Source organism: Anomaloglossus baeobatrachus, chromosome 6 (assembly GCF_048569485.1).
Source record: "Anomaloglossus baeobatrachus isolate aAnoBae1 chromosome 6, aAnoBae1.hap1, whole genome shotgun sequence".
In the NCBI taxonomy this organism is placed as follows: Eukaryota; Metazoa; Chordata; class Amphibia; order Anura; family Aromobatidae; genus Anomaloglossus; species Anomaloglossus baeobatrachus.
Genome location: NC_134358.1, coordinates 342460642 through 342487191, shown reverse-complemented (window position 1 = coordinate 342487191; position 26550 = coordinate 342460642). Strand labels below are relative to the sequence as shown.

The 26550-nt window shown below is 42.6% G+C and overlaps 1 protein-coding gene across 14 annotated transcripts in view; it reads right to left on the bottom strand.

Annotated features, from left to right (window-relative positions):
• Positions 1-26550, bottom strand: part of TRIO (trio Rho guanine nucleotide exchange factor) — a 3493742-nt gene that overhangs the window by 3155041 nt on the left and 312151 nt on the right. For all 14 annotated transcript variants that reach the window (XR_012724343.1, XR_012724344.1, XR_012724345.1 and 11 more), the window contains exons 10-11: positions 19941-20132; positions 8720-8851 (exon numbers count right to left, since the gene is read on the bottom strand). Coding sequence is in view for 11 of the 14 variants with exons in the window: in XM_075314973.1 (XP_075171088.1) it covers positions 8720-8851; positions 19941-20132 (324 nt within the window). In the remaining 3 variants the exon portion in view is untranslated. The remainder of the gene's footprint in view (positions 1-8719; positions 8852-19940; positions 20133-26550) is intronic.

Sequence of the window (26550 nt, the reverse complement as noted above, 5' to 3'; positions counted from 1 at the left end):
CTCATAAATCATACCACAGACTAGACTACATTTTTCTACCTAGACACCTATTACCCAATGTAAACGATTCAGAGATCCAATCTACACCCTACTCTGACCATGCTTATGTTGCAGCTAGTTTCTCACTCCTGAGGCCGTATTGGCTACATCGTACATGGAGATTGAATGAGTCAATTCTCTCCTCGGAAGAAAACAAGAAACGCATATCTGAATGTCTCCGTAATTACTTTGCAGAGAACAAGACACCAGATATTGCGGCCCCGTTGTTGTGGGAAGCGCATAAGACTGTCATTAGGGGAGAACTTATTTCCATCTCATCACATCTCAACAAGCAGAGGAATTTGTTCTTGCAGACTCTGTATGCTGAGATAGCGACGTTGGAGGCTCAGCATAAGAAATCTCTTTCCCAACAGACAGCGAAGCGTCCCAATTGACGGCGAAGCGCATTGAACTGAGAGATATACTCAATAAACAATCGGCTAAGTTCTATCTCAGTTGGAGGAATCGTATGTTCCTACATGGGGACAAGGCCTCTAAACTTATGATGTCCATGATAAAAAAAAGACAGGCTGGTACGTTCATACATGCAATTAAAACCCCACAGGGCCACCGTACGCAAGACTATTCTCAAATATCGGAAGAATTCCTTCGCTTTTATAAAAATTTATACCAAATTCGACCGGAAGAGTCGGCAGTGGAGAGAGATAAGAGGAAATGTGATATACAAAACTACTTAACTAAATTAAATCTTCCGAAACTCTCTAAAACACAACAGGAGTCCTTAGAAAAACCGTTCTCCCGGGCGGAGGTTCAGTCCATCCTGTCCAAGAGCCCCGTGGGAAAGGCTCCAGGTCCAGATGGCCTTCCCATTATCTATTATAAGAAATTCTTTGATATTTTGGGGGATCATCTCTTAGCTTCATGCAACGCTCTTCTACTCGGCAACCCTTTACCCAAACAAGCACTAGAGGCACATATATCATTAATACATAAAGATGGGAAGGACCCAGAGTGCTGTGGAAACTATAGGCCCATCTCACTTTTGAATGTGGACCTAAAGATATATGCTAGCTTAATCGCCAACCGTGTGGCAGATATTCTCCCAGATCTCGTCTCCCCAGAACAATCAGGTTTTGTCAGAGGAAGAGAGGGGAAGGATAACGCACTAAGAGTACTAAACTTGATGCAATACACCAGGATCCATAAACTGCCTCTAGTGCTGCTGGGAACGGATGCCGAGAAGGCGTTTGACAGGGTGGACTGGACATTCTTACGGGGGACGTTGGAGGCCTTCCATTTCCCACCAGATACCATAAGCGCAATACTACAGATGTACACATCACCCACGGCCAGGATTAAAATAAATAATACCCTCACCGACCCTTTTGACATTAAAAATGGTACAAGGCAGGGTTGCCCCTTGTCCCCCTTACTCTTTGTCCTGGTCATGGAGCCTTTGCTAGCCTCCATTCAACAGGACCGGGACATAGAGGGGTTCAATTTACAGGGAATTCACCACAAGTCCGCCGCCTTTGCTGACGATTTGTTGGTGGTAATGTCCAAGCCGGAGAGGGGTTTCCCTGCCTTCATGAAAATATTAGAGGAGTATGGCCGATGGTCTAACTTCAAAATTAACTTATCAAAATCAGAAGCACCAAGTATTAACCTCGCCAGCAAAGTTACTAAATCTCTCCAAAATTCGTTCCCCTTTAGGTGGCCAAATAGTCACATAACTTATTTAGGCATTAAGTTGGGGAAAACCTTCAAATCCCTATTTGATCTCAATTACAAGCCCCTTCTTCCTACACTTTCTGCACATATAGCCTCATGGAAGGCTCCCTTCCTCTCGTGGATAGGTCGGAAAAATTTAATTAAAAGCATTATACTTCCTAAGTTTATTTACCTTTTTCAAATGCTACCCATACCAATTCCCATATCTTTTCTTTCCAAGTGTAACTCTTTAATATCCAACTATATCTGGCACAAACATAAACCGAGAATCAACTTCCAAACACTGAGTTTACCAAGGGACAGGGGGGGCATGGGATTACCCAATATAGCACTTTATTATCATGCCGCAGTCCTCTCTAGAACGATAGACTGGATTAGACGCCCTCCGACTAAATTATGGATTTCTATAGAAGAATACCTAGCCCCCACATCTTTGCGAGCAATGCTACTTTCCCCTGCTAATCAGAGGGACAAAAGATCCTTCATAAATGAGCTTACGAGAACTCTCTTGCACAAATGGAAGGAAAACAGTGAGATATTGGCCCCGCCACTCTCCCCTCTAATCCAAGTTTCCGACATCTTAGATGCCGATGTAAACCAGGCCGCGTCCACGAAATCCCCATTCCTGACCAAGGTGAATGCTCCGTTAGCTGATCTTCTGGTGGACGGCTCTCTGATATCTGCACGGGAGATGGGTATGAACCCAGGCCTCTCTAAGCTCACGTTTCTTCATCATACAAAGTTAAAACATGTGATTCAGCCATTATTACCTCATACTCATCTCGACAGACCTTTAACTGCATTCGAATCTTTTTGCATGCAAACCCGGGCTCCCAGGAAAATTCTTTCTAACTTATACCATACCCTGCTTACAAAAAAACTGGTGGTAAAGAGAGCATATATACTAAGATGGGAAAGGGACCTGAGCTCTACATTTACTGATTTACAAACAAACCAAATTTACAATGCCTCACACGGTCCGTCATGCTGTGTGAGAGTTCAAGAGAATTAATTTAAAGTGATTACGAGGTGGTACATTGTTCCCACCTCGTCTAGTACATGGAGCTCCTCCAACTCAGATCAATGCTGGCGCTGCGTGAGGGACAGGGGTACTTATTTACACATGTGGTGGACTTGTCCGATTATCCAGACCTTCTGGAGGATGGCATCACAGTTAATATCTGAACTTACAGGCAAACAGGGGGTCCTGGAACCTGGACAAATGCTCCTGAACTTCCCAATGTGGCCTAAAGATAAAGCTTCTTCAAAACTGGCGTCATTTGTAGGTTCAGCTTGTAAGCTTCTCATAGCCCAACTGTGGCGCACAACGAAAACCCCTACTCTCGCGCAGCTCTTGATGAAGATCGACCAATTATATCACGTCGAAGAACTCTCAGCCCTCTCGCGTCAAAATATGCTCTCTTTCCTCCAGGTCTGGGTGGGCTGGCAGGTCTATAAGTCTAAACCTCAATTTTCAATAGTGACTTCGCAGAAGGCAGCATAGGGGTCTATGAGCCACCCCTCACCCCCCTCCATTGAGATGAGTGACAGATGTCTATTAATTCTTATCACGGACTGATCGGATCTAGGACCAAAATCCTCTCCTTTCTTCTCTCCTTTCTTTCTCTCTCTCCTTTCTTTCTCTCCCCCCTTTCCTATTGTCTCTTAAACCCTCTAACTCTAATTATGGAGCTAAATTTCAGGCGATAAAATTCGCTCAACTAGATTCTAGCTCCCCCCCTACTTCTTGTTCCTTTGAACTTGTTGTTAAAAATGTTGCAGCTTATTACAGAAACCAGGCTACTAAATTAATTCGGACTTCCCCAGTACCCGATGGTTCAGTCTATTTCAGGAGTAATTCGAGTCATAGAGTTAAAACGGGAAGCAGCGGATGCGAATGTTATTGTATTAGTTAAGACTGTGATTTCTGATGTATGTGAATTATTATCTTCTTTTGCTTCAATAAACAAAACATTAAAACAAACAATGGATGCGGCAATTCTGGGCGGCTGCTGGCTGATATTTTTAGGCTTAGGGGGCTCCCAATAACGTGAGTCTCCCCAGCCTGAGAATACCAGCCCCCAGCTGTGAGACTTTATCTTGGCTGGTTATCAAAATTAGGGGAACCGCACGCCGTTTATTTTTGTTTTTGTTTGTTTTTAAAATTACCCCCATACTGTTACAGCAGCAGATCCTTGCCCCATAACAGTGTGTCATGACCCCATTTTTTGTTTAAAAAATTTATTTTTTTTATTTTCCTCCTCTAAAACCAGGGTGCGTCTTATAGTCCGAAAAATACAGTATATAGAGTCACTACAAACAAAGTGATATATTTCAAGTGTTTATTTCTGTTAATCTTGATGATTATGGCTTATAGCCTATGATAAACCAAAAGTAATTATCTCAGAAAATTAGATTATTATATAAGACCAACTAAAAAGTACAGTAAATGCACTCAATACTTGGTTGGGGCTCCTTGTGCATGAATTACTGCAGACCTAATCCTGACACACAACTAGAGTAACTGTGGGACGAGCCTACTATGACCTAGTTGTCTCGACACAGCCGGAGAACTAAATATTCTTACAGATAGAAATATGAGAAGAGCTAATCTGCCTCGGAGCAATCCCCAAAGATATAGATAGCCCCCATATGTAAAGACTACGGTAATCTAGGAAACACAATACAAAGCAAGAAAACAGATTCAGCAAAGATGAGGCCCAAACTATCTTTATAGGAAATGATAGGAAAGAGCACTGTCTGCAGCCGTAAAAACCCTAATAAATCTCAGCACGCCTGATATGGAAAGACCCTAAGCCGACACAGGCTCTCCCCTACTATATCAGTACTCTGATGTTACTGGGATCCAAAAACACTAATATAGAGGAGGGACTGAATTTAATACCAAGCATGACAAAACACAATACATTGCAGAATCATGGAGCTAAGTATACAGAAACTCCCAGCAGGGAATGATGCAATTCCACCAAGAACTCCACACAGGCAAAATAGGAATTAAGCATTAGTATCAAAACAGAAAAAACACCAAGAAAGTGGAAACAATAAGCAGAGGTACAAAGACCAACTTACCTGAGAGTTCTGGTATAGAAAAGGGCTGGTTTCAGAATGTCCTTAGCACACAGGAGTACCATTGAGCACCACCAAGTAACAGGCGATAACTACTCAGTTATATAGGCCCAATCTGAAATACCTGATTGCTAGTCCTCCAAAGGTGTCTTGCTCTCATTCCACAAGTCAACTGCACTGCCAGCACTAACTACAAGAGGGAGCCCCAAACTGGAAAATGTATTCACAACACATCTGTGTGTGGTGGCTTTTGAAGCACTGACAATCCTATCAAGGCTGCGGTTATCCCAGTTGCTTGTGCACCTTTTTCTACCAAACTTTTTCCTTCAACTCAAATTTCCATTAATATGCTTAGATACAGCACTCTGTGAAAAGCCAGCTTCTTTAGAAATGACCTTTTGTCGCTTACCTTCCTTGTGGAGTGTGTCAATGACTGCCTTCTGGACATCAGTCAAATCAGCAGTCTTCCCCATGATTGTGTAGCCTACTGGACCAGAGTAAGGGACCATTTTAAATGCTTAGGAAGCTTTTGCAGGTGTTTTGTAGTAATTAGTCTAATTTTCTGAGATAATGATTTTTGGGTTTTCATTGGCGGTAAACCATAATCATCAACATTAACAGAAATAAACACTTGAAATAGATCACTCTGTTTGTAAAGATCATATTTAATATATGTGTTCCTTTTTGTGTTGAATTACTGAAATAAATTAACTTTTTGAGGATATTCTAATTTATTGAGATGCACTTGTATATATTAATAAATGATGAACATTGCACATGCCCAAATAAAAAAAAAGTGTAATCACACAAAAACTAGATAGGTGCTGAAAAGTATGCTGTATGATAAATACTGCACAGACAAATACTGCACAGACACCTTTTCAGTGCAACGCAGAGGGAAGAAGGCTGGAAAATTTGTCATATACAGAGATGAAGCGCAAGACAGCCATAGGAAATAATGACTAAGGCCGGAGTTCCACTTGCGTATGACTAGTGCGAGTCTCGCATCGCATAATGCTCTTGGGAGATGAGTGTTTCAGCTGCATAGAAATACATGCAGCCGACCAAACCCTGCCAGGAGAATGTGCCGCCATGCCGGGTCATGCGATATAAGACTCCCACGAGCCATACGTAAGTGGAACTCAGGCCAAAGTGTCAGGCTGAGAACACCATGCTGCAGGCATAGAGCTGGGAGGGACAAGTCATACTAATGAATTGCATATACAGGGCTTGTAAGGCAAGGACTTTTGGCGTACAGATATGAATACTGCAGGGTTGGAGGGCATAGGGGACCACAGGGCTTGTGAGGCAAGGACTTTTGGCATACAGATATTAATACTGCAGGGTTGGCGGGCATAGGGGACCTGACAGGTTCCTTTTAAACACAATAAATAAAAAAAAAACTATAAAAACATTGACCATACCTCAAAAATTCGTGTCAAGAAAAAGGTCACGTCGTCAAACAAAAAACAAGTACCATTGATGAAAAATTAAAAAAAATGCAATAAAGTGACTTTTTAATCCCTTCAGAGTGATTGATGAGTTTTCTATGCAAACATACCCCAAAATTATTAAAATAACTTATTAATTTTGACTAAAATTCACCCATAAACATACATTAAAGGGGTATCATAATTAGGCAATGATATAGATATTGTCAGTGATATAATAATCAGACATATAATAAGACACTATAAAACCAGAGACAATGATATCACTACTCCCACCAACCCCCAATCACACCTAAGTTTTGATTAATTCAATCCTCTTTAAACCATCATTGATTGCATAAGATCATACAATTAAAAAGACATAGATGGAAAAGAGGAAAGAGAGAAATGTAGGTGAGAGGTAATTAGGTTAGCAAGAGCAACTGGTATAAATGACCTTATTATACAGATATATGCTTATTTGAGGCCATCCCAAAAAGGAAAAAAAAATATTGGCCTCTATAGATGGTTATAATATCAACCCAATTAATGACACCTCAGATACTATTAAGAAGATAAATGACTTGAGGGACACTCTTTCCAAGCTATATTAATACTTATCAGTATGCATAGATCATTATTCGCGTTGGCATTATCATCATAGTAGAGACTAATATAGTCTAAACATTGGAAATAACCCCTCCATTATATACATGATGGAATTCTTTTAGAAAATTGTTATTAAAGATTATTTAAATCAGCCAAAACAACAGTATAATATAAGTCCAGTTAGATATTTGTTAATACGGGTTAGTAATGTCCAGACTCGTGATAGATGGATTACATACACATTATATATCCACTTAAGACTCCTTCTATGATTAATGGAGGAACTCCACCGATCTTCATGGGGTTAGTAGGATTAAGATTTTAGTATAAACAACTTCCATTTCCTTTAGTCTGACTAGACCTATACTGTGCTTGGTTGGCAGCATTAAACATCAAAATAACCTTCACCTCGACGCATTTCCCCCCTTGTCTGTTCAAAACAAGGGGTTCATCAGGAGGATTTATCAATAGGATCCATGAGCATGCCAAATTTCAATAATTCATTAAGAATCCTGAGCACCTCAAATCTGCTCTAAAAGGTGATGAAGCCCGGTAAAACAATATTCCATGGGCTCAACACCCCTCCCACATGTTGGACCCGCTATACGCCAAGCTTCCACAGGATAAAAGATTCGAAAAAAAAGCGGCACAACAGAGTGAGGAGGTCCGCTTTGCATATACTACACATCAGTTTGTGAACCTTCACTCTGTATTCCATCTTATCTGTGTGACCTACACTCCTAAATAAAACCTTGAAAAAGGCACTGACGCCGAAACGTTTTTTTTTCGTGAATGTGTAGGTCACAATAAAATACTTTATTTTCAAGCATATTGCTTATTGGTTTTGTGTCACGAGCTGAGACTTTTTTAATGGTACCATTTTTCAGCAGATGCTACGTTTTGATCACCTGTTATTGCATTTTGTGCAAAATTGCGACGACCAAAAACCATAATTTTGGTGTTTGTAATTGTTATGCTGCTACGCAGTTTATCGATAACTTTTATTTGATTTTTTTACAGATAGAGCTTTTTTTAACCCTTTAAATTTGAATGGGGCAAATGGGGGGTGATTTGAACTTAAGTTTTTTTTTTTTTATTGTACTAGCCCCCATAGGGGACTATAAGGATCAGCAGTATTCTTGCTGATTAATTTCTACTTATCAGAGCTCACAGCTCTGATCAGCAGAAATGCTGCATTCTTTTACAGACTCTGTTCTGCCAGCTGTAACAGGAACTACATCATTATAGCGACAGGGGTCATCACATGACCCTGTGCTAACATGGCAATCATCGGCTCCCCATGATCACGTCACGGGGCCTCTGACAGCGGCAGGGAAAGGTGTGTTCTCCACAGTGGCGCTTTAAATGGTGCTGTCACAATTTGACAGTGCGATTTAAGGTGCTAACAGGCGCGGGTGGATTGCGGATCCACCTGCACCTTTGAGGCACACGTCTGCTGTTCAAATAAGCAGACGTGTGGGGATCACCACCGGCTCACCGCAGCAGCTGGCAGTGATTACCCCTTCATGATTTAGCACGTACCGTTAGGTCCTTGGTCGTGAAGGGGTTCAAAAAAATCTGACATTTTTCTCATCATTAAAATAAAACTAGATGTGTTTAGTATCTCTATAATGGTACTAAGCTTAAACGGGTTGTTTGGCATTGTGGTACAAGAAACCAAATGTGGCCATGTTGACAGAAAAGTAAAAAAAAAAAAAATCATGACTTGAGGATGAGGAAAAAGAAAAGGAAAATTGGGTGCAACAGGAATGGCTTAATTTTCAATAAACCCATTAAAGGCCTTTCAAATTAATGATGAAACAGCAAAACATGGTGGTAATAAGTGAATTGAAGAATTTTACCTCAGAGTATGCAACAGTGATGTGTTCATAAATTCCTTGATGATGATGTATAGCATCTTCCAAGTCTTGCAGCTCTGACGGAAGATCAACTTTTCCACAAGCCTTACACCATAAATCAACATTGCTCATGTACTATTAAAAAAAAATAATATATAATTAGAAATACATTTCTGCAGAAATAGAATTATAAAGTTAGCAAAAAATGTGCAGTGATAGAATGTTGCATTCTCAACAAAAGCCAGTGCAGTTTTGTTGTTTATTGGTTAATTCAATAAACCTTTGCAAATGATATATTATCACAAAAATGTTTTCAATATTAAAAATTATTCTTTAAGTACTGGCATTGGGGTCCCATTAGTAGCAGCTTTCTGTCTATCACCTGTTATTTCTAGTTACAGTCAGGCAGGATGGGTTACAGAAGTGGGAGTGTATGGTCTTAAAGAGAATCTACCAGCAAGTTTTTGCTACCTCATCTGAGAGCAGCATGATGTAGGCATAAAGATTCTGACTCCAACGGTGTCACTTAGATTACTGGGTGCAGCCGTTCTGACACAATCTGCGTATTTAGCTTTAATCATGTAGCTGAGCAAAAAGGGCTGTCCTCAACCACATCAGGCTCTCAATAGAGATTGTACATTGACAGTGAGGTGTCAAATCACAGGAGAGGGCGTGCCAGACAACTTGAGAGCCAGTTAGTCACAGCAATGATAAAGGTCCAGTTGCTAAAGTCCCCGTCACATTTAACGACTTTCCAGCGATCCCGACAATGATACGACCTGATAAGGATCGCTGGTAAGTCGCTACGTGGTCACTGGTGAGATGTCAAACTGTCAGATCTTCCCAACGATACAGCAATGATACAGCGACCGTAGCGACCTGTATAACGATCTCGGTGGTCGTTGGGACCCTGTCACGGCTATACATGTCTGAGCTCTGAGTCGTCAACGAGGTCGTTGGTAAGGCGTAAAACACACCGATGCATCCAGCCCAGCAGGACCTCGACGATCAAAAAATGGTCCAGGCCATTCCGACACGACCAGCGATCTCACAGCAGGGGCCTGGTCGATGTTATGTGTCAAACGTAGCAAGATCGCTGGCGAGGTCGTTGTTGCGTCACAGAATCTGTGACTCAGCAGCAATCTCGCTAACGATCTCGCTATGTGTGAAGGTACCTTAACACAAACATAACAAATAAACGAAAACAAAAACAACAAAAAGACAAAAGATCGGACTGACAACACAGGCATGCCTGAACTTTGTTTTAACCCTTACTGCTGCATTCAGCTTACATAGAAAAAACCTGTTCACAGATTCCCTTTAGGTTTGATGCTGCTTGAGGCTGTTATACTTGCCTCAGCTGCTCATTGAAGACCCCTCTGTGATGGCGTCCGATGCATGGGGCTGCTGTCATGTATTTACTGCAGTTGAATGCGGCGCTGCAGTAAAGCAATCAACTGCTGTAAAGCGCTGATGGCAACGGTGGCCCTGTGTATTGGACGCTATGACGGAGGGGGTCTATGTCTACAGTCTGCAAGAGACACCCCTTGATGATCGCGTCCCGAGCACGGAGCCACCGCTGCAGGATGCCATCGTGGCTGTACAGCAGTTGAATGCTTTACGGCGGCAGCGGTGCACAAAGCATTAAACTGCTGTAAAGCGCTGACAGCAGCAGTGTTTCCGTGCCCGGGACTTGATCATCAAGGGGTGCCTCTTGCAAGTAGCAGGCATAGAGCCCTCCGTGATGGTGTCCTGTACACAGAGCTACCGTCAGCACTTTACAGCAGTTGAATACTTTACTGCACCGTCGCTGCTGTAAAGCATTCAGATGCAGTAAAGACATGACGGCAGACAGCAGCCCCGTGCATTGGACACAATCACGGAAGGGTCTACAAGGAGCAGCTGAGGCACCGCTAAAACTGAGGAGAGGTGAGAATATTTTTTTTTCCATAATAGAGGACAAGAAGGGCACCAGTAGGAGGACATTACTGTATGGCACATTACAACAGGGGACATTACTGCAGGGCCCAAGGAAGGGGCACAAGGATGGGCATATTACAATAAGGGGAGGGGGTAGAAGGACGGGGCACATTACTACAAAGGGGACAAGGATGAGGCACATTATTACAAGGGGGGACAAAGATGGGGCACAGTACATTTTATTGGGATCTACTTTTTGAAACTTCCCAGTAGCTGCTGCATTTCCCTGCCTAGGCTTATACTCGAGTCAATATGGTTTCCCTGTTTCTTGTTGTAGAATTAGGGGCCTCAGCTTATACGCGGGTAGGCTTATACTAGAGTATACATGGTAGCTATATAATTGTAAACTCCTTTCCTCCCTCCAGGCTTCATTCCAATGTTTTTTGCTTGCCTCCTCACATTAAACCTACTTGTCCCTTTGTTTCTTATAAGAGATCAGCAGTGCAATTCTACTATTCTTAATCTAACTTTTGTGCTTTGTGCAAGGGGAGTGGGGGGGGTAACATCTGGACTCATTCTCAAACAACAACTATAACTTAGCTCTTACATTGTGCTCTGGTTATTGTTCGTTAACCTTTGAACTCATCCTAACTTACAACAATGACCTCTAAGCTCAGTGGCCACTGGTACCCCTACGATCACTGATTTACAATGAGCTTACAGGGCTGGAGACAAGGCAGAAATTAACTGTTTGCTAACTTGTAATTTTCTGCTAGATATTCCATAAACCAAAAACAGCTAGGGTATTGTGCACACAATGTCTTCTCCAAGCAGGCAAAGACACACCATGAAAAGCTGGCATTTTTTTTTTCCTTGAAGCTTTTTTTTGTAGCATTTTTTGGAGTCATTTTCTGAGCAAGCTCTTTTTAAACATTTCTGACCACCAACGAATTTTTTCCAGAATTTTTGGGTTATTTTTTAATAACGTTTTTATTTTTGTTTTTAAACCTGAAGCGGTTATATGATTGTTAAAAGACTTAACATATGGACAGTTAGTCATTTTACAAAGAGATTAGTGATGGGTGGACCCAGAATATAAAAGTCCAGATCCACGCAGCTTCAAAAGTACCCAAACGCCAGACCCAGGACCGGCGTTTTCAGGGAACTCTTGTTAGGGTGAACTCTTAACCAGAGATCACTAGTTGCCTACTGCCTGGCCGAATTGGTATGGACCAAGTGTATGCATAAAAAAATTCACACCAGACACAGTCGGATATGAAATCTCTTCTTGGTCACAGTAAAGACGGCACCGAACAGACAAGAGTACAAGCATGCGTCCTCTTGATATAGGCTAGGGGCGTACACAAGTTCAGATATGCCCATTTAGTGGGACAGTTCATGGGCTAGCCAATGGGGAGATCTGTGTTGCTGTTGATGGGCGGGTCTATGACGTCATCGGATGGATCCATGGTGATGGTGATGGGAGGGACGTCATCTGGAGGATCCATGCTGATGGTTTGGTCTGTGATGTCATCGGGGGACATCTTTGCTTCCTCTGAAGAGTGATTGGGTTATGTATAGAGAATTGATTTAATTGAACACACTTCTCAGTGCTCTATGTCCAGAGGTTAATTAAGTATTTCATCTTATGGCTCTCCTCAACAGTCCCCCCTAAATACTTTATTAACCTTCTGACCCTACCGTGGTCCTCTAACAAATCAGCTCTAATGCTTACTGCAACCTTTTTTCATTTTTCTATCCGCTATACAAGCAATGCTAAGCCTTTGCCCCCGCTGATCAGAGAGTTGATCACATCCCGCACACACAGTTCACAGAGGCACAGGTAATGTCCCAGTCCTTAGAACAGACTATTTAATGCTGAAGAGATCACTCAGATTTTGAGATTAATCAATTAGAAAGAGTAAGGCAATTGTAAGAATAAGCTTCTTACAGTTATGCTGCAACTTTTAGCGTTACTGTTTCTGAAAGACTGATACCCAGTCAACATCCGAGTGCTGTCCGCGTCTTCTAGACTTTTCTACCTAAATACACCTGATTGTATCACAACTCTAATGGATCTTTTTTTTTTTTTTTCTGGGGTTCATAACCTACCACCAGGAGGTCTTTAACAAGATTTCCCTTACCCATGGATCCGATTACCTTCCTCAATACTCTGAGTAACTATCCAGGCAACACTGAAAAGAAAATAAAGGAAAACATAAATAAAATAAGAATAAAGCAAGCGTGCTATACTTACAGAATCTCCTACGCAGCTCTATCTGCTTCTGGGGCCACTCATTAGCGTTAAGTATATTCACTACTTTCCCCAGCCACTGGCAGACCAGGCGTCTATGATTGGTTGCAGTCAGACCATGCCCCCACCCTGTGTAACAGCATGTCTGACTGCTTGCAATCACAGACCTTGTCTGAGAGTCTATATTGTGGTGTAAAAATTAATAAAATGGCGCAGGGTCCCCCCCATATTATAATACCCAGCACAGACATCGAAGACGGATACTGGCTGCAGCCCCCAGCTGTGCACTTATCTTGGTTGTAAATCAAAAAAAAGAGGCACCGCATACGGATTTTTAGTATATTATATAAATAATTTTTAAATAATCGGCATGCTGTCCCCTTCATTTTGATACCCAGCCATGATAAAGCACAACAGCTGAGGGCTGGTATTCTCAGGCTCGGGAGACCCATGGTTATAGGCCCCCCCCAGCCAGCAGCCACCCAGGATTGTTGCATCCATTAGCAGCGACCATCCAGAACTTTACCTGGCTCATCCCAATTGCCTTGGTGCAGTGGCAATCAGGGTAATAAGGAGTTAATAACAGCTCACAGTTGGGACTAAGCCCAAGATTAGTAATGGGAGGCGTGAAGCTTTACATACTGTCAAAAGTAAGCTAGACAAATGGATTGATAGATATGCAACATATATAACGTCCTACCTCCACAGATATTGTAAACTTGCATTCTTTATATCCTTTCATGTGGCACAAAAGGGTGTTTAGTCTTTGATTTAGCCAAAAATGTAATAATAAAAAAAAATAAGATGTTAGGTTAACCTTATCTTTGGTAGCCAGCTAAGGTAAAGTAGACAGCTATAGCCTGCAAGCCACAGCTGGCAGCTTTACTTTGGCTGGTAATCTAAAACAAATGTCACCCCGAGTTATTGCTTTAAATTGTTTATTTAAAATTAAATAATTTAAAACAACAAAAACGTGGGGTCCCCCAAAATTAGATCACCAGCCAAAGTTAAGAGGACAGCTTTAGTCTGGCACTCTCAGGCTGGGGAGACCCATTGTTATTTGCCCCCCAAGCCTAATGCGGGCTAAACACGGTACGATCTATCGTGCGATTGCACGAGCGATCGTACCCGCCCCCGTCGTTTGTGCGTCACGGGCAGTTAGTTGCCCGTGTCGTACAAAGTCGTTCACCCCCGTCACACGCACTTACCTTCCGGGTGACGTTGCCGTGGGTGGCGATCGTCCACTTCCTGAAGCCAATAGAAGCGGAGGGGCGGAGATGAGCGGGACGTAAACATCCCGCCCACCTCCTTCCTTCCGCATCACCGGCGGGACGCAGGTAAGCTGTGTTCATCATTCCCGGGGTGTCACACGGAGCGACGTGTGCTACCACGGGAACGATGAACATCCTGACGGACGATTTTTTAAAAGTGAGCGACGTGTCAACGATGAACGAGGTGGTGAGTATTTCTGCTCGTTCACCGCTGTCACACGCTACGATATATCAGACGATGCTGGATGTGCGTCACTACCGACGTGACCCCAACGACATATCACCCGGTATATCGTACCGTGTGACGCCCGCATAAAAATAGTAGGCCACAGCCACCCCAGAAGTGGCGGAACCATTAGATGTGCCAATCCGGGCTTTTGGCCTCAGCTCATCACGTTGCCCTGGTGCGGTGGCAAATGGGGTAATATATGGGATTGATGCCAGCTGTAAATTGCCAGCTAACTAAAGAATGTATGTCTGGAACACCAATGGTGTGAACATGGTGCAAGACTCGAAAAACATAACTATACAATAGGATAAAGAGTTGCACACAAGTCACAATGTATAGGGGAATGATGAAAAGCAAAACTGCTATGGGAATACTAGACTGAAAAATACAATGGACTATCTGAAAAAGTGAAAAAACATGAAAATTGTAATATGCATAACTGCTATGAATAATAGGAATATAAGAGATGTTTAGCCATTGTATTGATCAATGCAAAAGAGCCCCAAACCCAACGCCAAGGTAGTCTCTATTTTTGGTTTCCCTAGCCTATATGTAACCTCACCTGCAGTTAAAAAAAAAACTTGCTCTGTATGGGAAGCAAAGGATCAAGCTACATATGTGAAGTGAAAAAGCAGTTTTGTTTTTCATCATTTCTCTATAGATTGTGACTTGTGTGCAACTCTTTATCCTAGTGTATAGTTATGTTTTTTGAGTCTTACACCATGTTCACACCATTGGTGTTCCAGACATACTTTCTTTAGTTAGTATGCACTTTGTCTGAGAACCCTGCCCCACCCACAGCTATTTGTTTCACTACACATATATAGCTTGGTCCTTTGCTTCCCGTATAGAGCAAGTTTTTTAATTGCAGGTGAGGTTACATGTAGGCTAGGGACCCCAAAAATAGAGATTACCTTGGCATTGGTTTTGGGGCTCTTTTGCAGTTTTCAATACAATGGCTAAACATCTATTATATTCCTATTATTCATAGCAGTTATGCATATTCTATTTTTCATGTTTTTTCACTTTTTCAGATAGTTCATTGCATTTTTCAGTCTAGTATTCCCATAGCAGTTCTGCTTTTCATCATTCTCCTATACATTGTGACATGTGTGCAACTCTTTATCCTATTGTAAATTGCCAGCTGGCATCAAGTCTTGGTATTATTAATGGGTGGGCGTCTAACAGACAGCCTCATTGCTAATCTAGTAGCTGAAAAAAGAAAATAAATTTTATTTGGACAAACACACCCGATTACAGCCCTCGTTGACCAATTTATTGGAAATTTAAAAAAAAGAAATAAATAAATGTCCGACAATCTATAGCAAGTTCCCACGAAGTTCCCCAAAAGTGAACCTGAAAGATATAAAAAGAAAAAAATAATGAAGATATAAAGACAAGAGACACCCTCGCCAATTAATTTCCCTGGCAAATCCGTAATCCGGGTCTGATTTAATCCAATAAGTGGGGTCCCACGACGATCCCATACTCGCAGTCCCAGTCAATGAATAACAGAACGTCCCCATTGGCTGGGAGACCTATCCTTGCAGCCTCACACACTGCTGTGTGATAATCACTGTAGTGAACCAAGATGACCTCATCAGGTCACCCCAGGTCACCGTAGAGGCTCACACAGCAGTGTATGAGCAGCAGTGGGCAGTGACAAGCGGTGACGTAATGCCTGCGGCAATGAGCTCAGCTGAACTCGTGACATCATCGCTTGTCACGGAGTTTCATGCCCTCGGCCGTTCTCATGCTAAGTATCACAAGAGCCCGCAACATCACCATATGTCACGGCTGCAGCTCTCGTGATACTGGGCATAAGAATGCCCGAAGGCATTGAACTGCGTGAATTTGTGGCTAAATCCAAGGTAATTTGGGAACATTCCTCCTCATGCTTGTAGGTCACTTTGCTCGCACCTGCCTTTTCACCCTTGCCCATAAATTTTCAATAGCATTGAGATCAGGGCTTTGTGATGGCAAGGATAAAACATTGACTTTGTTATCCTTAAGCCTTTTTGTAATCAGTTTGTCAGTATGCTTTGGGTCACTGTCCACTTGGAAGACCCATTTCCGCCCAAGCTTAAACCCAATTGCTGAAGTCATAAGATGTTGCTTTAGTATTGCCAAAAATCCTCTTTCTTCATGATGCCATCTAATTTGTGAAGTGCACCAGTCCCTCCTGCAGCAAAACAACCCTACAACATGATGCTATCACTCACATATTTCACAGTTGGGATGGTGTTAGGCTTCAAAGCTTCTTACTTTTTTCTTCAAATGTATCGATGGTCATTATGGCCAAATAGCGCAATTTTAGTTTCTCCAGACCACAGGACATGTCTCAAAAAATTAAAAAGTCTTTGTTCCTGTGTGCATTTGCAAACATTGACCTGAGATTTTATATTTCTTTTGGAATAATGGCTTCTTCCTAGCAGAGTGGCTTTTCAGCCCATGTAGATACAGCACTCGTTTCACAATCTTACCAGCTTGCACCAGCATCTTCATAAGGTCTTTTGCTTTTGTTCTTGAGTTAAAATGCACAAAGCACATTCATCTCTGGTACACAGAACCCATCTCCTTCTTGAGCGGTATGATGACTGGACATTCCTATCTTTTTTTGTACTTGTGTATAACTGATTGTATAGATGAAAGAGGCACCTTCAGGTATCTGGAAATTGCACCCAAGGATGAACCAGACTTGTGCAAGTCCACAATTCTCTTCCAGAGATCTTGGCTGATTTCTTTTAACTTTTGCATGGTGCTACACAAAGCAGCAGTGTGATTCAGGTGTGCAATAAAATACACAGGTATGTCTTTAACTCAGATGTTGCCAATAAACCTATTAGAAGCTTCCAAAGACATGACATCATGATATGGGCTGTCCCATATTGTTTAAAGGCATAGTAGTCTTAATGTATGTAAACCTTTGACTTTGCACAAAGTAATGAAAATGCCTTGAAACATTCTCTCTCCCTCATTGCGCTGGCATTTGGGAAATTATATTTATATTATATACACACACACATACATATATACACACACACACATACGGGAAAATATAGTGGATATGTCTGGGTGTTTTGCTATCGATGCTGCTGTCCCACAAAAAACAAACAAAACAGAAATTTTATGTACAGCTCACTGTGTGGTATAAGTGATAGGACAGATTTATTCTTTGGATCAGTACGAGTACAGTGATTGTTTTTCATGGGATGGTTCCACGTTTTCATTTCTCCCTTTTTTTTTTTACACACATTAACTTTATGGCCTTGTGCGCACTAGACAAAGGATTTTTCTCAAGAAATTTCTCAAGAGTGAAAGATTAGCGCACCTGCGTTCAAAAAACACACTAATAACGCATGCGTTTTTGCCGCAGGTTGGTCCCTGCGTTATTTTACCATTACCTATGGCAAAAAACGCAGGTACCTGAAAGAAAAGAAGTGACATGCACTTTCTTTTTCTCAAGAAATTCTGCAGAAAGAATGTTCTTGAGGAAAAAAAAAACAGTGTGCGCACAGCTATTTTTTATCCATTGGTTTTGCTGGGGAATTTCTGCATAAAGCTTACAACCATTTTCTCAAGAAATTTCTGCAGCAAAGACGCACAAAAAACACGGGTAAAAACGCAGTGTGCGCACAGGGCCTATGAACAATTTTATTCACCTTTTTGTGTGTGTCAGTATGATAATAAATATTACCATTTTGTTGTCTTCATTTCTTTTTTTGTTTTGTTTTTTTTTACGGTATTCGCTATACAGACTAAACATGACAGTTTTATAGATCAGGTCGTTTCGGACGCAGCAATACTAGTTATGTTTACGTGTTTTGGTTTGGGTTGGTTTTAACACAAAAGCTGCCTTTTTAGTGGCAAAACAAGTTTTCATGATTTTTGTGTGCATTCTTTGTGTGTGTGTGTTTCTTGAACTTTTTTTAACATTGTATTTCACATTGTTTTACTTTTTCACTTAGTTTCACTGTGGGACATGAATAATTTTCTCTTTGATCAATGGTCTCACACTGCTGTACACTGCTTATAGCAGGATCTTACAGGTCACCGTACACCGGGGTCATCTAAAGACCTCAGCGTACCATGGCAACGATCAGCACAATGGCAGGGGGTTGATTAGGCCAAAGGGCGACTTTTCACCCCCTTTTAACCACTTAGATACCACTGTTGCAATTAACAGTATTTAAGGGGTTAATCTGTCCCGATCAGTTAAAAGCCGTTTCGAGCTGATGCCTGCGGGTGTCAGCTGTCACATACAGTAGTCACCTGCAGGGATTTCGTCTAAAGCTGGGTTCACACTAAACGACAGCGACAACGACGTCGCTGTTACGTCACCATTTTCGGTGACGTAACAGCGACCTTGTAAGTCGCTGTTATGATCGCTGCTTAGCTGTCAAACACAGCAGAAGCAGCGATCATAACGTCGCTGTGCTACATGTTCAGAGAGCAGGGAGCCGCGCTTAGCGCTGGCTCCTTGCTCTCCTGCAGCACACATCGGGTTAATTAACCCGATGTGTGCTGCAGCTACATGTCACAGTTCAGAGAGCAGGGAGCCGCGCGCACTGCTTAGCGCTGGCTCCTTGCTCTCCTTGCTACAGTATACATCGGGTTAATTACCAGATGCATACTGCAGCCACATGTCACAGTGCAGGAGCCGGCACTGGCAGCAAGAGCGGCGGAGGCTGGTAACCAGCGTAAACATCGGGTAACCAGGGAAAGGTCTTCCCTTGGTTACCCGATGTTTACGCTGGTTACAGCTTACCGCAGCTGCCAGTGCCGGCTCCTGCTCGCTTCATTTCGTCGCTCTCTCGCTGTCACACACAGCGATGTGTGTGTCACAGCGGGAGAGTGACGACCAAAAAATGAAGCTGGACATTCAGCAACGACCGGCGACCTCACAGCAGGGGCCAGGTCGTTGCTGGATGTCACACACAGCGACAGCGACGGGACGTCGCTGCAACGTCACAGAAAATGGTGACGTAGCAGCGACGTCGTTGTCGTTGTCGCTGTGTGTGACACCAGCTTAAGAGGCGGCGATATCTACTTATTCCTCAGCGCCATAAAAAAGCGTCGCTGAGGAATAAGGCCCCTAAATGACTGCTGTTAAAAGGCATATCGACGATCGTTAAGTGGTTAAAGACAAGTTATAACGGCCTATTAATGAAGGGTTGCATTCTAGTGGGGTGTTTTACCTTTTAGTAACTTATTTTATCTAATTAATGCATACCTCTCCTAGGTCATCTTTTCACCATTGTATATTTAGTGTATTTCTACAAGGTTAGGATACGTGCAAACAAGGTCCAACTGGAAGCCGATAAATTGACGTCACTTCTTTTAATTGCGTTATCATTTTGGAAATCAAAGCGGTTAAAATAAACCCAAAAGAATAAACTACACATCAAGTCATTTTAACACTGCAGTGCATATGTACAGTCTTTTTTTAGGCACGTTACGGCGCACATCCACCTGAACAAGAGGTTGTATACACAAACAGTACCATACCGGTGAATGCAACATCCTACTAAAATAATGTTAAACACCAACCTGCTCAGCTTTTTGATGAAATACAGCAGACATTTCCAATAACGTGCTTCGTTCATCTAAAGCAGATGCAAACATTTTCCATTCTTGTTCAAGCTGGTTGGCAATCTGCCTGATTTGCAGTGAAGCATAGTGTCCAGATTCCACAAGTCTATTGGCTACTGACATAATTCGATTTATGTTCACATAGACATTCTGCAATACAAAGCAATGAGACATTCGACTTAATAAACACTAGTAGGACAATTTTTAAAAATTACACCACTTTAACCACAATATTACTTCCTCACTAGGGATGAGCTTATGTATTCGCCACTATTCGCTATCCCACGGATAATGCGCTATTCGCTAGCCGACTGATAAAACAACATCGGATCCGATACGTTCATTTTCATTTCTGACTTCCTGGAGCCTGTTTTCCAGCCAATGAACACATCTGATGTTGCTTGCCCTCACAGTAATGCCGCCGCCTTCTTTGTTGTGGTGTTATGGTTATTGGCTTAGCCGCACAGCGTTATAGAGGCTTTATAAGGCAGCGGACATTTTGTGAACACGCACTGATAGGTACCTGGCGGTGGTGATCTACTGTATTGTGTGCGGGAGAGCGTTCTTAGATCCAACTAATAAGCAGTCCTTGTAAGTGCTGAACACAGTGTCCAGTAGCTGCTAGCAGCTGAAGAAATCGTAGAACCAGTTATAGGGACAGTGCAGTGCCTTGTATGAGATAGCGTTCCTGCAGCCAAATCCTAAATAGTCCTTGTAAGGGCTGAAGCCAGTAGTTAGTAGCAGCTCAATAAACTGCCAGTCTGCAAAACAGTGAATGCAAAAACAGCTATAGTGCCAGTGTTAGTGCAGTGCTTTGTTAGATGAGAGCGATCCATCTTTTAAAAAAAAAATAAAAAATAATAACAATCCTCATTAGTGCTGCATAAGATATGTTAGTGCAGTGTCAGATATAGGGGGAGCTTTCTCAGAGGCAAGGAGAGATTTAAAGCTGTCCTGACATCTGCTACTAATATTCAATAATCCCAGCACTGCTACATCCCTTGTGTGTGTTCTACTAGGGATCGGTATTGCAAATTTGTAAAAAAGGTCCCAAAATTTACCAAACAACGGGTTCAGGTGTAGTGTAGTGCCTGTCAGCCACCATCTCAATTCATACTAGCACAGTTGCGTCCTTGTGTTGGCTTCATAGCATATATAAACTCCATAGTACCCTACTGCTAAAAAAAAATGGTTTCAGTTTAAAGAAAATAAATAAATTGCTGTCACGGCCTGTAGTTCTGCCTGAAGCCAAATACCTTCATAGCACCAACCTAGCAACCTGGTGGTGACTTCAAATGTTTCAGAACCTACATAGTGTCCTGCTCTTACTAAAACACAGTATCGGTGTTACCAAATTTTAAATAATACTCTGTGTCAGTGCCTCTACTTCTGCCTTAAGCCAAAAACCTTCATAGCACCAACTTAGCATCCTGGTGGTGGCGTCTTTATATCTTATAGAACCTACATAGTGTCCGGCTCCTACCAAAACACAATCTGAGTGGCAAAAAACAATACTAAAATAAAAGTGTTGTCAAACCCCGTTTTCTTTTAGGATTGAAAGACATTCACAACATCTTTGTCGACTCCTCCAAGGTGGTACTTTGTCCAATAAAGGTACTTTGCGTTTTTTAGACTTACAGAAACAACTATCGTGGCAAACTATTAACACAAGTTTAACAACCCGGCATCAGTGTTGTTCCACTGCCTGTACAAAAGGTCACGTTACAGTATTCGCCTTCAAATAATCAAACCCAAAAAATGGGAAAAAGAGGCAGTGAATGAGGTGGTAGTGACAGTGGTGGTCGCCCAAGCAGTGTGACCGAGCCAAAGGAAAAGGTTCCTGCTTTATCTACCTCTGCCTTCCTATCCCAATTTGCTGTTCCACGTGGGAAACAACTCTTGCGCCCTGAACAGTGCGAACAGATAACGAGTTGGCTAGCAGAAAATGTCTACAGTTACTTGTTCAGTAGCAAACTCCAAGGGTCCACACAGAGACTTGAGTAGCCCAGAGGCTGGGCCATCGAATCTTCAGCCTGGTCCTCCTTCCTCACATCAATATTCTAAGGAAACATATGACCCCAAAGTAGGGTACCCTGTGTTTACGGGACCCTTTGACCTTTCTTGCCTCTCACCGTGCAACACCACCAACACACGTGAGGCTGTGGCGTGCAGTGATGCACAGATCTTTGAGCACCCAAGGGCAGAAGAAAGCCATGTTGTTGGCCGTGACATGCTGAGCAATCAGGTGGAAGTGTTGGGAGGATGATGAGACATAGTTGCCCTCAAGTCAGCCTGAAAACGCAATTACCGAAGATGTTGACCTTCAGGAATTTGAAGACGACCTGGTCGATGATGAGGTGACTGATCCAACATAGATTGGTGGCATGAATTGTGAGAGCAGCAGCGCAGAGGAGCATGTGCCCATAGTCCGCAAAAAGGCTGTAAGAAATAGGGTTTCGACCACTGCCAGAGGTCAACCAACTGTGCACATGACACAACCACCTGTGCCATCTCAAAGTCCAAGGGTCCGTGCTGCGATTGTGTGGGAGTTTTTTGTTGTTTTTTTTTCAAAGAGTCCTTCGGACCAAACGGTTGCCATTTGTCAAATCTGTGAGACCAAGCTTAGAAGAGGCAAAAATACTTCCAGCTTGGCCACCTCCAGCATGAGAAACCATGTTCGCAAAGCACACCACTAGGTGGTTGACAGCTCTAGGTAAAAAACACGATTTCCAAACTCAAAACACTGCCACTTCCCCTGGGGTGCATGCTTCCCAAACTCGTATGCAAGAAGGTGGCGCTGATGACTCCTTCTCCCAACCTGATGTTGGCCACACTCAATCATCGACCACATCCGCTTCAGTGTCCCAGTTTTCCGTTCAGTTGTCCATACCACAGACCTTCGAAAAGAAGTGAAAATACCCCATTACGCACCCAAGGGCAGAAACCATAACTGCACACATTGCATGATTGATAGCCCTTGAGATGTTGCCGTATCGGCTTGTGGGAACAGAGGCTTCCACGTTCTTTTGGCGGTGGCAGAACATCGGTACTCTGTGCCTAGCCGCCACTATTTTGCTCGTTGTGCCGTCCCCGCGCTCTACAATCATGTGTCCGTAAACATCAACCGGGCTCTCACCAATACCATAACAGGGAAGGTCCACTTAACCACAGACACGTGGACAAGCGGAAGTGGACAGGGACGCTACATCTCACTGACGGCACACTGGGTGAACCTGGTGGCGGCTGGTACAGAGTCTGAGCCGGCAACATCCCATATAATTCCCACAACCAGAATAGCGAGCCCCACTTCAATGAGTTTCAGAAGCCTCCTACACACCAACAACTCCCTCCTCCTCCTACTCTTCATCTGGCTCCTGTGCATCCTCCTCAACATCCGCCGGTGACCAACCATCGACATAATTTCCCAGCTTGGATCTCGGCAGCACTACCACATCTAAGCAGCAACACGCTCTAGTGAAGCTCATCTGTATCGGTGACAAATCCAACACGGCACCTGAGCTTTTGAAAGCAATAACTGAGCAGATAGATGAGTGGCTTGCACCGCTGCACCTCCGTCCAGGGATGGTGGTGTGCGATAATGGTCGTAATCTGGTGGCAGCTTTAAAGCTAGGAAAGTTTTTACACATTCCTTGTATGGCCCACGTTGTAAATTTAGTAGTTCAGCACTTTCTCAAAAAATATTCACTGTAGCGACCTAGAGATCTGTCCACTAATAATTACAATTCACTGGCTGTGTGAACAGTTTATTAAAATTTAACCTTTATTGATCCATTTATAAAAACATACAATTTCACACTTATTTTAGAAGCCTATCTGAAACACACAGTTATGAATAACCGGGTTCAGATACTAAGATGACAGATGGACTATTGATACTTCAGTCCTAATCTGCTATAGTTTTCATATAAAATTAGTGTCCAAATTTAATAGAGTAGCTACTCTTTGTGCAACTTAATATTCAGTTGCACTTCATACAGGACACTTAAATTCAAACACTGCCCAATTCCTCCTATTGATAGGAATAACTATGTGTGCCCCTAAATCAGAGCTATATTTATCCTTCTTTCCTACTGCACCTATTCATAGGCTCATACATTATAAAAAAAAAATTCCCTGCTTATTAGATCCTATAATCACAGGGAGCCAAGTCCCAATTGACTCATTAATATAATGAGTAAGGATATTGTTATAGGTTCACCGGTGTTTACTTTCACTACATGGGTACATAAATATCCTTGGCAGTCTCATTTCATGCCTTTTTTGATGTTTATAAAAAGCATCAGCCTAATAGGTATAGTAGTAAATACTATACCTATTAAGCTGATGCTTTTTATAAACATCAAAAAAGGCATGAAATGAGACTGCCAAGGATAGTTATGTACCCAGGGAGTGAAAGTTACAGGATCTAATAAGCAGGATTATAGGATCTAATAAGCAGGGAAAAAAAAAAAAGTTAAAAATGTATGAGCCTATGAATAGGTGCAGTAGGAAAGAAGGATAAATATAGCTCGGATTTAGGGGCACACAGTTAATCCTGCTACAGTTCATGTCATACTGCCTTTCTCATGACTGTCAGCTAATTCACATTTTGATAGACAACAAATACTGGTTATGTACCTTCCTTAACCCCATGCTACAAAGACAAATTCGCTTCGCTACTTGTCGAGGCAAATAAGGATTGTACTATGAGAACATTCAAGAGGGCTGTAGTGGACCAGTTGATGAAACAATTACTTTAAGATAATGGTGGCGGCAGAGGTAGCGTGTCATCTCACGCAACAGGACTACAAGAGAGGGTAAACATAGTAGGATCAACACAGGCGGGGGACTAAAGTGCCAAAACTGGTCCATTTTCCATAAACCGTCAACTCAGAACCAGAAAACCGGTTGGGGGAACTATGACAAGGAGGGAACACTTAAGTAAGATGGGGAGGGACTATCTAGGTGACCATATCAGCGCGCTTTCAGAGTCTACCGTTCCCTTTAACTATTGGGTTTCAAAGCCCATAAATGGCCAGACCTCGGCCTTATACGCTTTGGAAGTGCTAGCTTGCCCTGCTGCGAGTGTCTTGTCTGAGCGTGTTTTCAGCATCAGGTCCAGGTTGATTAGACAGATTAGAGATATTTTGATATATCTATATCCCCCTGATGAACCCCAAGACGTTGGGGGGAAATGAGTCGGGATTAAGTTAGTCCTGGCAGGATAAGTACTAGGACCACAGGTCCATCATCTTTTGCCTAGACCCTTAATTTCATGTATCTTCCCAGTTTCATAGCCATATAGGTAATTTGTAAAACTGTGAATTGAAATTCTTAATTTTTACATGAAATTTGGGCTCATTTTGTTGTTATTATGTTATGACCTATGACACATGACTGATTATGCACCGCTGTACAATTCACTTGGTGGTGGGTTAGGGTCAGGAATAGTGACAGGGGCAAATAGGGCTAGCCGCCGAGGAACGGGGGGCACCCAAAAAATTAAGGTGTTCTTGACCTCCGTTGCTAGGTAGGGACTAACATCAGGGAATATCAGACCCCCTATATCATCGTCATAATACCAGTATAATAATCCAATACAATAGGTGGTGCACACCCCTTGTCCCCTGTCCTCCTTCAAGACCTTATTCAAGCATCACTAATCACGACTTGTTGATGTCTTTATTTCTGGACATTATTCCAGAAATTAGTATTATCTTAGTATTTTAATAGAATTAATAAATGTGACGTTTTAGAGAGCTTTTTTCTGGTTTTCAACTGTTGCAAATCCGACCAATTTATTTTGTATTATTTTTTTTTTAAAGGGAAGGTATCGCGTTTTTTTTATTTTGTATTAAAAATAGTGATCAAGTATTTCTAATACAAAATGAAAATTGCAGCTTACTTTTTATTTAATTCTTATTTTACTGGAGGCTGCCATGCTGGATTTGCTGTGTGTGTAACGACAGTAACTCATTCCTTTATGCCAGCCCCTGTACATAGAGAACAGTAGTCAAGATACGACCCCATGCAGTACGTTACAGTGGGCGTCTGCTGTGACCTGGACGCGCCCCCTGGGCTGTCCAGATCACAGCAGAGGGAGGAGATCAGCGCCATTATTGCGGAGCTCACAGCATGTGCTGTTTGCTCCACTATACCCCTGTCAACCGCCGGGATTTGTGAGTAAGGGCCGCCTACCCTCTCCTCCCCTCGTTACCGTCTCCGATGACATCCCATCCCTCCGTTCTCCCCAGACCCTGCTCTGCCGCCGCCCCTCCCCCCCACCGTTACTGTCTCCAATGATACCCCCCTCCCTCCCTCCTTTCTCCCAAGCCCCTGCTCTGCCCGTTGCTGGTGTGTGTGTGTGTGTGTGTGTGTGTGTGCTCCACTGCATGCGAGTACCTGTGTGTGTACCGGTGATACTGTCTTCAGGGTTGTGTATCTAATCCTATCCTGTGTGATACTGTCTGCACGGCTGTGTATCTAATCCTATCGTGTGATACTGTCTGCAGAGCCGTGTATCTAATCCTCTCCTGTGTGATACTGTCTGCAGAGCCGTGTATCTAAT